A 15,634-nucleotide genomic window follows, 5' to 3' on the forward strand; every position below is an offset into this window, starting at 1 on the left:
TGGTTCATTAGTTTTGGGAGAATTTAGTTTTTTAAGTTCCCTGTATATTCTGGTTATCAGTCCTTTGTCTGATGTATAGTTGGCAAATATTTTCTCCCACTCTGTGGGTGTTCTCTTCAGTTTAGAGACCATTTCTTTTGATGAACAGAAGCTTTTTAGTTTTATGAGGTCCCATTTATCTATGCTATCTCTTAGTTGCTGTGCTGCTGGGGCACAAAAATGTTCTTAACAACAACAAAGTTACTAGTGACTTTTACCCCTGGGCCTGCGGTGGCTGCCCTTTTGCGTAGCCTTGACTACCGCTGGCTCTGAATTCCTGATTCCCCTTAACTGACTTTATTTTATTTAGTTAATTAACAGTTTTTTTTATTTTAATATGGAACACTTCACGAATTTGCGTGTCATCCTCTTCTCTGTATTGTTCCAATGTGCGGCCCAAGTGAGCACTAGTTAATTTTTTTTCTTCAGTGCTGGGACTGAACCTAGAGCTATCACTTGAGCAGCACGCCCTGTCCCTATTGAAAAGTCCCATGAAAGCAAAGACCCGTGTCACCTGTAACAGGTGTTGCCAGGTCACTGCCAGAGTACCTGGCGAATGCATAGAGGCTCTGGGACACCCAAAGCGCTGGAAGTGGCGTTGGAAGGACGGGGAATTCCCGGGACCAGGGTGGGTGGCGCGGCGCGCTTTGCCGCGCATGGCCGCTGGGGGGCGCTGTGCCGCCCGCCCACTCCTTGCCGCGGCGCTGCGGTGCCCGCCCTTCGCTAGACAAGCCGCGTTCCGCCGCCGCCCGCTCAGTCGCCCGCGGGGCTCGCAGCCCGGTCATGACCTGCTACATCTACCAGCTGCCCTCCTGGGTGCTGGACGACCTCTGCCGCAACATGGACACGCTTAGCGAGTGGGACTGGATGCAGTTCGGTGAGTGCCCGGGACGGCCGCCTGCCCCCCGAGTCATCCCGACCCCAGCTCCCTCTGGGACCCTGGCTCGGCGGGGCCCCGCGCTGGACCCGGTGCCCGGCGGTCCCGGTCCAGGTCCCGGTCGTGGCGCGCGACCCGCCGGCAAGTTGCGTTAGTTTCCAGCGAGACTCGTAACGGTAGGACCAGTAGTTACGGCGTGAGCAGCGACCCCCCCACCCGCCCCCTTCTCAGAGGGGAGCGGCTGGCCGAGTGGCAGGGCAGGCGGGATTTGAACCTGGGACTCTGGCCCCGTCGGGACTCACTACCTTGTTCCTTGACGAGTTTTGCCTGATGACTGGCGGGCAGGGGCTCTAGGAAGACAGTCTGTGTGCCGTTGGGCCACTGGCTTAACCTCCTTGTTTCTGAATCTGTAAAGCGAAGATGAGGATTAACTGTGGCGCCTTTATAAAGTTATGAGGAATGAAAAGCACCGAAAGCACCCAGCGTCCCAGCCTCAGTGTTTTGAGATGGGGTCTTACCGTGTAGGCCAGGCTGCTACCACAGCCTGGTAAGTTAGTGTTTGTGTTGTTTTTTGTGAGACTGGAGTTTGAACTCAGGGCTTTGCGCTGGCACCGCAGGGGCTCTACCGCTTGAGCCCCATCTCCAGTCCGTTGTGCTCTGGTTGTTTTAGAGATGGGGTCTCCTGAGCCGCTTGGTGTTCTTCTTTCTCTCTCTTCTCTCTCTCTCTTCTCTCCCTCTCTCTTTCATTTGGCTGTACAGGAGTTTAAACTCAGAGCCTCACACTTGCTAGACAGGCGCTCTTACTGCTTGAGGCTCTCTATCAGCTCTTTTTGTCTAGAGACTCCAGCTAGGGTCTCTAGACCTATTTGCCCTGGGTGGCTTCCAGCTGCCATCTTCTTGATGTCTGCCTAGAATTACAGGCCTGAGCCAACAGCACCCAACCTCCCTCTCTCCTTCCCTTTCTCTCTCTCTCTTCCTTCCTTTCTTTTCTTTGTTTCTATTTTTTTCTCCACTGATCCCACCTTAGTGTTAGTGTTATCCATAAGGAAGTAATAACAACTGGCATTCTTAGTTTTATGGTTTAAGTAAGTGTAATTGATGTTACTTAATTTTTTAAACGCATTAGTAAATTTTTATGTAAACTTTTTTAGATTATGGACTGGGGGCGTGGCTCAAGTGGTAGAAAGCTTGCCTAGTATGCGTGAGGTTCCATTCCCAATATCACAAAAAATCTACATTGTAAAATAAACCATTTATACAAAAGAGTATATAATGTATATTTACAGCTGAAAAAAATAAAATACAGGTGTGGTGTAATCCCAGAACTAGGGAGGCAGAGGCAGGAGGATTGTAGCCAGCCTGGACTACATAGCTTGACCCTGTCACATACACACACACAAAAACCCCATAAAAATCAAATAAAATACAATAAGATGGACGTGTATGTGTTGTCCATCAGTTTGAGCAAATATATATTTTAGGACTGGGTAGGGGTGTAGCTCAGTGTTAGAAAACTTACCTAGCAGTATGTGAAATGCCCCTGAATTCAAGTCCCAGCAGGGGAAAATAAAAGCGGCTCTCAATCAGGGGTAATTTTGCCCCGAGGCGACATTTGACAATGTCTGGAGACATTTTTGGTTGTTGCATTTTGGAGGATACAGTGGTAGACCCACCTGCACAGGACATTCCCCTGCCACAAAGAATAGCTGGCCAAAAGTATCAGCAGTGAGGTTCAGAAACTCTTTTTTTTAAATTCAGTATGAAGTAATAGGTACTCAGCACAAACAGCAGCAGCAGGAAGATTAGCCCAAGATCTCCCTCCCAGGGATAACAGTACTAACAGCAGCTAAAGCTTATTGACTTTGTTCTGTGTTTCCACAGTGTGTTATGCCATCTAGTTTTTTTTCTTTTGGCAGTAATGGGACTTGAACTCAGGGCTTCATGCTTGCTAGGCAGGTGCACTTACCTCTTGAGCCACTCCACCAGCCCTGTTTTGTGATGGGTGTTTTGAGATAGGGTCTGTTGAATTATTTGCATAGTCTAGCCTTGAACCACAATCCTCCTAATTTCTTCCTCCTGAGTAGCTAGGATTACAGGTATGACCCACTGGTGTCCAGCTCTGCACATATTTTTAGTAAGTATTGTTAAGTGAAAAGCAATAGATGCACTGGGCAAATGATGCAGATGACATACCTGGCATGGAGAGGGAAGTAAGTGTCTTTGTCCTCCCTGACCCTCAGCCTCCATATCTCCCTTGCTGCAGGCTCTGCCCAAAGCCAGGGCATCTGGGAGAATGTCTGTTGTTACCTGATTGTTCAGGCTGTTCTGTGAACAATCATCCATTGCTAGGATGACCTGTGATTTGACTCTAAATGTGTCCTTTGCAGCACACATTTGAGTCCCAACTGTGAGTGGGACTCTTGTTTTTTCCATATTAGACCAGACCATAATTGCAAACTCAGAACAACTTGTGTTCCTCAGGTAGGAGGCAGAATATACAATCCACCTATTTGAAGAATATGCAAGTTGATAACATTTAGTATATTCAAAGTTGTACCCCTTAACTGTCACTCCCTGCCCCGTCCCCCATTTCTCCCCAGCTGTAGGCATTGCCTGTATCAATGAACTCATACAATGTATGTTCTTTTGTGCTCGATGTCTTGGATTTAGCATGTCTCAAAGGTTGTCCGTGCTGCTTCATACATCAGTACTCATTTCCTTCCTTTCTTTTCCAGTGCTCGGGATGGACCAAGGCCTCATACCTGCTAGGCAGGTGCTCTACCACTTGGGCAAGGTCCTTTGCCCTTTTGCTTTAGTTTATTTTTCAGATAGAATCTCACTTTTTGCCTGGGTTGGCCTTAAACCACGGTTTTCCTACCTCCGCCTCCTATGTAGCTGGGATTAGAGTTGTACGCCACCACGCCTAGCCCCTTGAACTCTGGGCCTCGCACTTGCTAGGCAAATGCTCTAGTGCTTGACCTATGCCTGCAGCCCCTGAATTTCTCTTTATAATTAAATAGTATTCCATTGTATATATTTGCCACATTTTATTTATTCATTTACCAGTTGGTGGCCATTTGGGTTCTTTCCACTTTTTGGCAGTTGTGAATAATGCTGTGTGGACATTTGTGTACAAGTGTTAGTGTTGGATGTGTGATTTCATTTCTCTTTTGTGTACACCTAGGAGTGGGATCTTCACTAGGTGGTCACTCTGCTGACCTGTTTGAGGAACAGACGGCCAGATTCTTTTCCAAAGTGGGGTTTCACACCCCCCAGAGGTGCAAGATGGTCACAATTTGTCTCCATCCTTGTCAAAGCATATTCTTGTCCTTTCCGGTTCTAGCTATCTGAGCAGGTGTGAGGTAGTTTTGCTTCGTATTTCCCTAATGGTCATGCTGTTGAGCATCTTCTCACATACTCACTGTTCATTTGTATATCTTTTCTGGACAATACCCTGAGTTTGCAGGTCCGAGAGATCACAAAATCACCCTCTGTCCTTCCCACTGTGACTGAGAATGTAATACAGACTCCTTACCAGGCCTGCCAGCTCTGGCCCTCTCACCTGTTCTCCTTCCATGCCCTCTCTCAACCCTGCCTCAGCCTCACTGGCCTCGTTGGTCCAGACTGGGCCTTTACACATGCTATTCCCTCTGCGTGGGACGCTCTTCCCCCTGCCTAGCTTTCTAGTTTATATTGGTTTCCTCTTGCTGCTATGACTTATTACCACAAATTGAGTGGTGATATAAAATTGCCCAGATTTATTACCTTCCTGTTCTAGAAGTCATCCCTTGGCTTATGGCCCCTCCCTCCGTCTTCAGAGCTGGCAGCACCTCATCTTCACACCCCTCTCTGACCTTGCTTCTGTCATCACGTTTTGAAGTTTACACCCTTGCCTCCCTCTTCAAAGGACTGATCCAGGTAATTCAGGATGGTTTCCTCTCTAAATCCTTATGTAGCCCCTTCTCCAAAGTCCTCATTGCCTCGCCACTGTACCATATTCATGGATCTTAGGGTTAGGACATGATGTCTTTGGGGTGGGTATTATTGTCTGCCATAGTCCTGCGGGTCAGCTCACATGCAGCCTCTGAGAGACCTTTTCTGCCTCTCCCTCCTGTTAATTCATCAGCCCATCAGGGTTTCATTTCCTCTGTTCCATTTAGTGTACTCAGCACCACCTTGCTCTTGTTTGTTTGTGTCTGTCCCTCTCTGTAGCATAGATGTGTGTGAGGGCAGTGACCTTGCCTGCTTAGTTCACTGCTGTATCTCCAGCTTAGGACATCTCCAGGCACCTGGGCAGGTGCTCCATGACCACTTGAGTGAGCGATGCACTAATTGGCACAGGGATGAGAAAGACATGGGGCATGTCCTCTTCTCATCCTGCAGAGCCATCTTCAAGCCCATGGCTAGCCAACTCTCCTTCTTGGGTCAGAGGCCACTGACCTGGGAGCCAGCTGTGCAGCCCAGTCATCTGCTCTCACTGCATCTTAGGACTCTCTGGTTTCCTCATGAGCCAAATGAGAGAGTGATTGTGATAGATTGTCCCTGTAGTCCTAAAATGTCTTGGTTGCTGTGAGTCATTTTAGAAAAAGGTGGTTCCCTTGCGCTGATTGTGGTCCTGGTAGGGATTTGTGGGGGTGTGGGGGTGTGAGAAGAACTCAAAAGTGATTCAGGAAATCCCACAGCCACAAATATGCACACACTTTTGGATTTGACCCTGTGGCAGATAATCTGGCTGATTGGATCATTTCCCTGTGAACACAGGTTTGTTCATTTTTGCTCTTGGAGAAAAGAATTCTGGAGTATATCTATGCCATGTGAAATGGACAGGCGCTCCTTTGTTGGCTGCTCTTTGTCTCGTTCTCTTGTGTGAGTGCCAGCCTTGTGCATAGCCTTGTGCATAGCTTTGCCTCTGCCCAGCTGAGTAACTTCAGGCAAGTGACTATGTCTGTCTAAGCCTTTAGTTTCCTCATCTGTAAAACCACTCTTGCAGAGTGACTGAGAGGGGAGGGGATATGATGACTGCAAAGGTCCTTAGAGCTTTCCTGTCTCCCCACCCAGGGAAGAATCTGGCTAGCATGGAGAGAGGGCATTTGACCCATTGACAGGTCATCTCAGGAGGCAGCTCTGCTCTGGAGGACTCAGATAGTGGGCAAGGTTTTCCACCGGATTCAGGAGTCAGACATTGAGTGAAGGCTCATCTTAATTGTCAACGTGATGGGATTGAGAAAGGCCTGGGAGATTAGTAAAGCGTAGCCCTGGGTGTGTCTGGGATTGTGTTTCCAGAAACAATTAAGTCATGAAGGCTCTGACCGAATGAATGGATTCACAGTATGATGCAGCATTATTGGGAGGTGCTGAGAGGTAGGAAGTGGGGCCTGGTTGGAGGAAGCTGTTAGGAGCTGAGATAGGATTTGAACCAGACCTCGGAATCCCAGGGTTTCACCTCCCAGTCACCACTACGCTGTCCTGCTGAGGTACTGTGTCAGTCAAGTCTCCATGACTGTGACAAATACCTGAGATAATCAACTCATAGAGAGGAAAGGTTTCGGTCCATGGTTGGTTGTCCCTGTTGCTCTTGGACTTGTGGTGATTGGCAAGAGTGCATGGTGGGGCAAGACTACTCACCCCACAGCCAGGAAGTGAAAAATGAGACATGGGAGTGGAGGTCCACTGTCCCCTCCAAGGGCATGCCTCCCAGTGACAGGAAGACCTCTCACTGGCTCCTTCCTCTCAGTGGTTCCACCACCTCCCAATAGCACCAAGCCTTTAACACAGGGGCCTCCTGTGGCACAGTTATGTTCCAAACTAGAGAGTACTCACACAATGCTTTTATACCTATAGGAAAAATCGAGAGGACAAAACACTCAAGTGTAACCAGTGGTTTCCTTGGGGTGGGATACTCATAGAGACTTTTTTCTCCTGTTTTCTAAGTGTTCCATAATGATCAGGTGTTACTTGTCTATGTTGAGAAAAGAACTGTGAGGTAGTAAGAGCCCTAGACAGTGACAACTCAGTGTGTCATCGCCAAGATCTCTGTCTTGTCTGGACCCTGTCTCAAGGGTGTAGATCAGTACCTTAAGATATTTTCACAGAACTAAAATGTTACACTTGGAGGGCACCTCAGACTTTGCTTCCTATTTCTCCTGGGAAGAAAGCGCAACCCACGGAGGGTCACGCGGCTAGCTGGGCTCCCATTGCCACCAGCCCAGTGCTGGCTTGTTTTCCAATTACATCACACCCGAGGCGGGGGAGGTGAGCACATGCAGTAGCTCTGTGCTCTGGCAGGGTGGTCGGGGGAGGGGCTCCTTCCACTTCTCTCTGCTCTTTTTCTCTTAGGGCTAGAAGCAGCCTCTGTCCCTGGTGACATCACTTCCCCCTGGACTGGGGTTTCCAGTGACTAAAGTTGCAACTCTGGAACTTTCCGCTCCTAAAGGGTACTTCTCCTGGAGTCTTTCTCTCTGCAGGAGGCTGTCCCAGCTCTTCCTCATCCATCCAGAGGGGAGATGACTGTGAAATCCAATCATGTCATTCCTGGCTCTGACATCTTCCATGGTTCCCATGGCTCTTAAGAGAGAGTCCAGCTTCATGTCTGGCCTCCCTGCCCCCTTCCCCCCGCAGCCCACCTGATCTTGTATTTTCTAAACAGAAGACCTCCGCAGGGCTTGGGCTGACTCCTCACACTATCTCAAGAGCTTGTCACAGGCCTAGGGCACAGTACCTGCTCAACGACATTTTGTTGAATGAAGGAATGACTCCATGTTCACATAGATTCCTGCTCCGTGATCTCTGAAATCTTAGCACTGAAGCTTGATCATTTTCTTCCAAAGTATTTCAGGAGGCAGGAGGATTTAGAGTTTAAGGCCAGCCTGGGCAAAACAGTACCCAACCTATCTCAAAAACAAAATAAAAATAAGAGGGCCAGGGCTTAGCACAAATGGTAGAGCTCCAGACCCTAGGTTCAATCCCCAGTACCTCAAACCACAACAACAAAAAAGTGTTTATTTCAAGGTGTTCACACCATTGAAATCTACAAACACTATACATCATGTTCCCTTTCCCTGCCAAGCCAGTTAAACATTTTTTCTTTTTTTAATGCAAGGCTCTTCATTCAAATCTCAGCATTTCCAAAGAGGGGGAAAAAGCCTCCCTCATGTTAATAAACTCAACAGAATAGTACATAACCATTAAAAATGCCATCCATGAAGAGCTTGTGATAGCCTAGAGAAAGCTTATGCTGTCATGTTAATAAATAAGATCAGAATGCAAACTCTTGCCTAATGGAGGGTGGTGTGATACAGTGCATCTTTTTCTCCCCTTTGTATTTTTCATGTTTTCTTTGTGAACAAATGCGTAGTAAAAAAAGTCCATGTATAGTAAAAAAGATGAAAAGAAGGAATGCATGATTTTTACTATTGCTGATGGTAGCTCCCTGGGAATTTTATTCAGTACTTCAGAGAGTGCAAAGTGCTTTGGTATCCATGAACTGACTCTCCCCTTCTCCCTTACCCTCTCTCTCCCTCTCTCTCGGCGGTACTGGGGTTTGAACTCAGGACATTACACTTGCTAGGCAGCCTTCCATGATTCTCTTGAATCTTGTAGCAGTTCTGTGAGTCTGGTGGGGTTTGGAGTCCTTCATTTATTCATTCGTCAGTCATATACTGAGTTTTCCCCACCAGGCCTGGGACTTAGCCAGACACCCAGGGCAAAATGTAAGGAGGGGCTGTAAGAACAGAGGCAGCCCAGGGAGCAGCCAGCTTCCATTGTGCTCAGGTGCCTCCCTTGCCTCACCCTCATCCTGACTGTACCCAGCTCTATGCACTGCCCAGCTCCGTGCTCTGTTCTGAGGAACCAAACAGATAAAAGACCATGTCAACACAAAGTTTCCATTCAGGAAAGAGGGCAGGCAGAGAGTTCTGTGCCCCCCTGAGGCTCCCACTGGTGAAGTGACAGTCCCAAGCAAAGAAACAGCTAACACTCAATGCTCTGGAGCCCTCATCCTGTCACTTTTCTCTGTCTCCAGCAGCAACAAGGTAGATTTAAGTTGGAGTGTCCTTGTGCCAGTCCCCATGGGCATTCAGTAGGATCAGGCTTGAGGGGGAAGGTAGGTTCAGTGTTCTGGACCAAGTTGGGCCAGCGTGGGGACCCTGTGATAGAGAGACTGAATCTCTAAGTAGAATTTATTCATCATCCAGCCTCGTACGTGATCACAGACCTGACACAGCTGCGGAAGATCAAATCCATGGAGCGGGTGCAGGGAGTGAGCATCACCCGGGAGCTGCTGTGGTGGTGGGGCATGCGACAGGCTACCGTCCAGCAGCTGGTGGACCTCCTGTGCCGCCTGGAGCTCTACCGCGCTGCCCAGATCGTCCTGAGCTGTGAGTAACACATCTGCTCCTGTGCAGTTTCACGGTGGGCTGCCCTGTCTGGCTTGAAAGCTTTTTACATCTTTTTGCAGTGCTAGGGGTGGAACCCAGGTCTCACCCATGCTAGCAAGTGCTCTACCACTGAGCCACACACCCAGCCATACATTTTTTCTTTCTAGATTAAAATTCATTCATACAGTCAAGGTTTATCAGGAAAACCCCTGAACTAGCCAGAAACATAAAACCTTTTAAATCTTGTAATTAAAAAAAATTGGGGACCTGGGGGTTCTTCTGCCCTCACAGAGTGCATGGAAGACAGGAAAAGAAGCAAAAATAAATATGGTTAAAGAAACAGGACAAAATGACCAGGTAGGGGAGCCTCTAAGGACAGAGTAGTCAAGGAAGGCCAGTCTGAGGAGATGAAACTAGAGGAGTGGAGAGAAGGCAACCATGTAAAGAGTCAGGGGAAGAGAGCCCAGGGAGAGGGCAGTGTGTTAGAGGCCCTGTGGAGCCTAGGACATAGAAAAAGCTCTAGAAACAAGACGATGTGGTGGGAGGCAGACAGCGGGGCATTCAGAGCTTCAGAGAAACAGGACCCTCTCTGTACCTTGGAGTTAGTTGTCCTATCTGCGGTTCCTGAGCTGGGAATAACCTGGTTGGGCCAGCAGACCCAGGTTCAGCACTTGACTCTTCCTTGGGCCTCCTAGAATCAGGACAGGGTTCCAGGAAGGACCTGTAGCAAGGGACCAAGTGGTGGGAACCTAGAGAGCTGCAGCCTCAGAGATGCGCTGAGGCTGCCTGGAGCTGCAGCCAGCTGGCATGTAATCATAGTTATTTGGGAGACAGAGATCCAGGAGGATCGCAGTTTGAAGCCATCTGGGCAAATAGTTCCTGAGATCCTATCTTGAAAATATCCAGCACAAAACAGGGTTGATGGAGTGGCTCAAGTGGTAGAGGGCTTGCCTTTCAAGCGTGCGGCCCTGAGTTTGAACTTCAATACCAAAAAAAAAAAAATTTTGAGTTGCAGCCTTTGGGAGCTTTCAAAGCATCATGGGGCAGACCAGACTGGGCAGGTAGGCTGGGGGCAGCAGGACTGTCTCTACCTTTCAGTCACGAGGCAACTCCTCAGGACTTACTGTGTCCAGAAGACCAAGGGCTTTTTTGCACACTAGGGCTTCCTGTGTGGGTCCAGAAATAGGAAAGATCCTGTTCTCAGTGGGAGTGACATTCCACCATGAAAGAGACTCCAGCTGGGCTGCTTCTGGATAGGTCTGCGCCTCCCCTCAACCATGCACTCCCCACCTGTGGCCTGTCAATCATGCCATCTCCACTCTGTTTCCACCTTCCCACCCAGTGTCAACTCACAGTCTGCCAGCCCTCTGTAACCCGCCAGAACTCTTCTGGCTTGTCCTGAGCCTTGTCAGACCACCATTCCTCATCTCATCATCCCTGAAGGCCAGGTCCTCAGGCTGGTGGGGCAGAATAGTCTGGGGTGCTCCACAGTGAAATGGTGAGGTGGCAGCCTGAGTTTCAGTCCAGGCCCAGCCTTGGTTATGCAACCCTGGCAGGTAGGTCTCTCTTTTCCAGACTTGGAGCTACCTTGGGCACTGAGGGACCTGGGCTGGATGACATGCAGAGGCCCTCTGGATCTCCTGGTGCATTGGCCCCATTATTGCTAGTACCACAGGGCATTTAATTTGCTCAGCGTGACTAACACCTGCCCAGCTGGACTGTGAGCCCCGCTTTGGCTTCTCTGTATCGCCAGAATCCAGCACGTGGCACTTGCTGAGGTATGATTATCAAGTGAATGTACCCTAAAATGTTAATGGTAAAACTCCCCTTGTTTTTGTAGCAAGCAGGACCTCATGCTTGCTAGGCAGGCGCTCTTAAATAAGCACTTGAGCCACTCCACCAGCCCTTTTTTCTAATGGTTGTTTTCTAGATAGTCTCCTGAACTGTTTACTTGGGTTGACTTTGAACCTTGATCCTCCTGATCTCTGTCTCCTGAGTAGCTAGGATTACAGGCAAGAGCCATCAGTGCCCAGCTGATTTTTGATTTTTGGTTTTTGAGACAGAGTCTCACTGTTGTAGCCCAGAATGACTTGGAGCTCACTATGTAGCCCAAGTTGGCCTCAAAATCATGATCCTCCTGCCTCAGCCTCTCAAGTATTAAGATTACAGGCATGCATCACCACTATAGGCTCTGATGGTAAACTCTTAATGGGTCCTCAAGGAGGCAAGGAGAGGGCTGGTGAGGGCAAGGGGAAGAGCTGCTGGCTCATATATGGTCAGGAGTGTGTATGGGGGTCCAATCTGTTCCACATTGGGAGGGGAAGACAGAGAGAGGCAAAACCCTGAGAGGTGGCAGGGGAGCCTGTCATAATGTGTGAGAGCAGAGGCACACCCACTTGGCATTGACGTCAGAAGTGACTGTTGACTAATCTAGGAAAGATTCTTAACCATTTGAGGTTAACAAACAGTCTAGTGCTCATGGCAGCTTGACACACTTTTTCTTTTCTTCCTTTCTGTTTTCTTTTTTGGTGGTATTGGGGTTTAAGCTCCCTGCCTTGCCCTGGCTAGGCAAAGGGCTCTACCACTTGAGCAATTCCTCTAACTAAAGATGTTGTAAGACTTTTTTTTTTTTTTTCCTTGGTGCTGGGGATGGAACCCAGGGTCTTGCACATGCTAAGTCACCATTCTGCCACTGAGCTACACTCCAGCAGCTTGCCACTTATTTTAAGCAGGGGATAGCAGCTAGGGAATAGCAGCCGGGTCTGTGAAGAAACAGTTAGTGGTGCCTTCCCTCTTAACCTCGGTTGGCATAGAACTTTACTCAGCTCCACGCTGTCCTGTCCTATCCTCTCTGCTCCCCAAACCTATTTCTCTTTCCCTCAGCCCTGCTGATCAAAGCTGCCTGAGGAAGAGAGATTAAGGCCTATCTCCATCGTCCCCAGTCCCTGGCTGTTCTGCAATGGATTGTGTTTGCTATTTATTTCTTTGATCTTTCAGCCAAACCACTTCCCCTTTCTGTATTTTTTTTTTTCATTAGGAGGTAAAAACATAGGGCATGTGTGAAACATTTTGTTTCTGTATTCCAAATGGTCCAAGGCTTTTCTCCTTTCCAAATGTAACATCAGTTAAATATTTTGCATTTACTTGCTTAAGATTGTTTATTTACTTGTTCAGCTGCCCCCAGCAGTTTCGAAATAGACTTCCTCGTCGCCTCTTTTTTTTGGTGCTGGGATGGGCCTCTTGGTTGCTCCAAGTGCTCTAACACTGAACTACATCCCCAAGCCCATCTCTCAACTACTTCAGAAACCACTTTAAAAACAGATTTGAATAAAATAGTACTTGAAAATCACACACAGATATAGCCAGGTATGGTGGCTCACACCTGTAAACCCAGCTACTCTGCAGTCAAATGTTCTACCAGGGAGCTATACCTCCATCCTCGCTACTCTGGAGGCAGAGAAAGTAGGGTCGGGATTTGGGGTCAGCCCAGGCAAAAAGTTAGTGAAACCCTATCTCAACAAACAAGCCCAAGTGGTGGTATATTCCCCTAATCCCATCCATGTGGGAAGCATAGATAGGAGGATCACTGTCAGAGGCCAGCCCAGGCAAAAATAGGAGAGACCTTATCTAAAAAATAACTAAGGCAAAAAACGTGCTGGGAGTGCAGCTCAAGTGATAAAGCACCTGCCTAACAAGCTCCAGGTTAAACAGTAGTACTGCCAAAAAAAAAAAAAAAAAAAAAAATCACAAGAAAAGTCCTAGGGTAGGGGGTGTGGCCCAGTCGTAAAGCACTTCCCTAGCACGGGTGAGGTCCTGGGTTCCAACCTCTGTACTGCAGAAAAAAATAAAAATAGAAAGGTCCTAGATATATACAGTGCCTTCCTAGGAGTGTGACTCTCCAGGTGACAGGTCATATTGAACAGTGTCCTTTTAAATGTTGTGCCTGTACTGAAAGGCAGTGCGTGGGCTTGTCGCTTAAAATCATGGACTGTGGTGGCTGCCCTGCTTACTTGGAGGGCTGGGTCTTGTGGGTTTGTGTTCTTTCCTATTTTCTCAGCTTTAATTGCCAAGGCCATTGTTATTTAATCTGTCAAACATGAGATGTTATAAGAATTAACATTAATTAGTACAGAAGGCTTAATAGGAAGTAACTCCTTCCTTCCTTGGCCTTCTGCTCCCTGGTACAGCAAATCCACTTGCCAGTGTTACCTTTTTATTTGGTGGGACTGGGGCTTGAACTTAGGATTTTGTGCTTGCAAACTAGGTGCTCTACCGCTTGAGCCACACCTCCAGTCCATTTTGCTGTGGTTATTTTGGAAATAGGGTCTCAAGAATTATTTATTGGGACTGGCCTCAAACTTCGATCCTCCCGACCTCAGCTTCTCAAGTAGCTAGGATTACAGTCTTGAGCCACCAGCACCCAGCTGCCAGTGTTGACCTTTTTTCACTCTTTCCATCACTTCTCGGTACTGCTGTTGATGAAGGACAGACTGCAGTGGCTTAAATAAGAGCCAAACTCATCTCTCCCCCAGTCAGTCCAGGCTGTCCAGGGCTGATATGGTAGCTCCCTGGTGTCAAAGACCAGGTTCTTTTCTTTTTATTGTCCTGCCCATTGGTTGTGTGGCTACTAATTCTTTATGCAAGGTGCCTATCTGTGCTACCACATGTATTCTTCAGCTAGCAAGGAAGTGACAATAGCTGGGTGCTGGTGGCTCATGCTTGTAAGCCTAGCTACTCAGGAGGCAGAGATCAGAAGGATCGAGGTTGAAAGCCAGTCTGGGCAAATAGTTCTTGAGACCCTGTCTCAAAAATACCTAACACAAAACAGGGCTGGCAGAGTGGCTCAAGTGCTAAAATACCTGGCTATCAAGTGTGAGGCTCTGAGTTCAAACCCTAGAACCACCAAAAAAAAAAAAAAAAACCAAAGATGACAAGAGGGAAAGGTGGGCATGACTTGGAAGTTAACACCTCCCCTTCCCCTCTGGCCAGACCTAGTCAGAGTCATTCGTGGTTTTAGGAGAGGCTGGGAAAGGCAGTCTTCAGCTGGGAGGTTGTGCACACATTGAAGACACCTACTGCTCTAGAAGAGGAGAAGATACATAGCAAAGGATGGTCAGTAGTCCCTGCCACACTCCTTCCCACTTGGCCTCCAGGATATCTACACACATCTGTCTCCTCACACATGAAACATATCCTGTCCTCAAGGGAGACAGGCCTAGAGTCCTTGTGCCCAGGATCAGTGGATGGTACATGACTTCCTCTATCACCCCTGCTGACCCTGTCCAGCGCCTCTCAAGTAAAGAGGTGCTATCTGCACCCCCAACACACAACACACCCACAATTCCATGATGGAATGTCAGGTGTAGTCACTTGTCTAGAGCAGTCAACAAATCTGCAAGACCTCAAGTTCCATTGTTTGCTAGGGAAATCTTGGTTCCTTTCAGAAGGTCTGTGATTCTCTAAGATTCCCAAGCAAGCATCAGTATCACCTGGGAACTTGTTAGAAATGCAGATTATCAGGTGGAGGATGTAGCTCAGTGGTAGAGTACTTTCCTAGCATGCACAAGCCATGGGGTCTATCCCCAGTACACCCCTACACACAGCTCAAATGGACACACACATTATTGGGCCCTACCTTATGTACTGATTCAGAGACTCTGGGGTGAGGCCTAAGGCCTAAGGACATCTGCTACCTGGTTCTCTGGATTTCCAGCGTGGCTTTGGCGGGGAGAACTTCCTATTTGTTGCTCTCATTTCCTTATCTGAAGTAGGGCTGGAGAGAATCTGCCCTTATTGAGGGCTCGATGGGTTTCACAGCCCACTTCCTGGTGGTATGGGATTGGGAGCTTTGAGAGCTGGCTATAGAGGTCAAATAATCACATGCTTTTACCAGACCAGGCCTGTGGTTTCTTCGTCAATATAGTTCTCACATAAAACTGGTCTCTTGGTTTCTAATCAGTTCTACTGTGGTAATCACAGCCAAGGCTTGGCTTAGTTCTGCTCCCTGGCCCAGTTGACCTTCCCTTTACTGACTTTGTGGATGCTCCTGGAGCCTCCCTCAAAGCTGCCTGAAACACTAAGTCAATGGTAGCTATCAAAAAATAAAAGTATAATTCAGTTTAAAATCTTAACTGGCTTTATTTTTTATTCTAGAATTGGCAACACCACACTCCATAAATAGAATAAGTGTTCCAGTGAGCAAAGCAGAGGAAGTTGTTTAAAGACAAAAGATTAAAGAAAGTAGAAAAGAGGGGCTGGAGGTACAGTTTAGTTGTAGGGCACTTGCCTAGCGTACGCAAGGCTTGGAGTTTAATAACTGGAAAAATAACCAAGAAATGAATCA

The 15,634-nt window shown here is 47.9% G+C and overlaps 1 protein-coding gene across 2 annotated transcripts in view; it reads left to right on the forward strand.

Annotated features, from left to right (window-relative positions):
- Positions 1-761: 761 nt before the first annotated feature.
- The window catches only part of Irak2 (interleukin 1 receptor associated kinase 2), a 51,437-nt gene continuing 36,564 nt past the window's right edge, over positions 762-15,634 (forward strand). For both annotated transcript variants that reach the window (XM_020167575.2, XM_020167576.2), the window contains exons 1-2: positions 762-916; positions 9,109-9,291. In XM_020167575.2, coding sequence (XP_020023164.2) covers positions 823-916; positions 9,109-9,291 — 277 coding nt within the window. In that variant the 5' untranslated portion in view covers positions 762-822. The remainder of the gene's footprint in view (positions 917-9,108; positions 9,292-15,634) is intronic.

Source organism: Castor canadensis, chromosome 10, assembly GCF_047511655.1.
Source record: "Castor canadensis chromosome 10, mCasCan1.hap1v2, whole genome shotgun sequence".
NCBI lineage: Eukaryota > Metazoa > Chordata > Mammalia > Rodentia > Castoridae > Castor > Castor canadensis.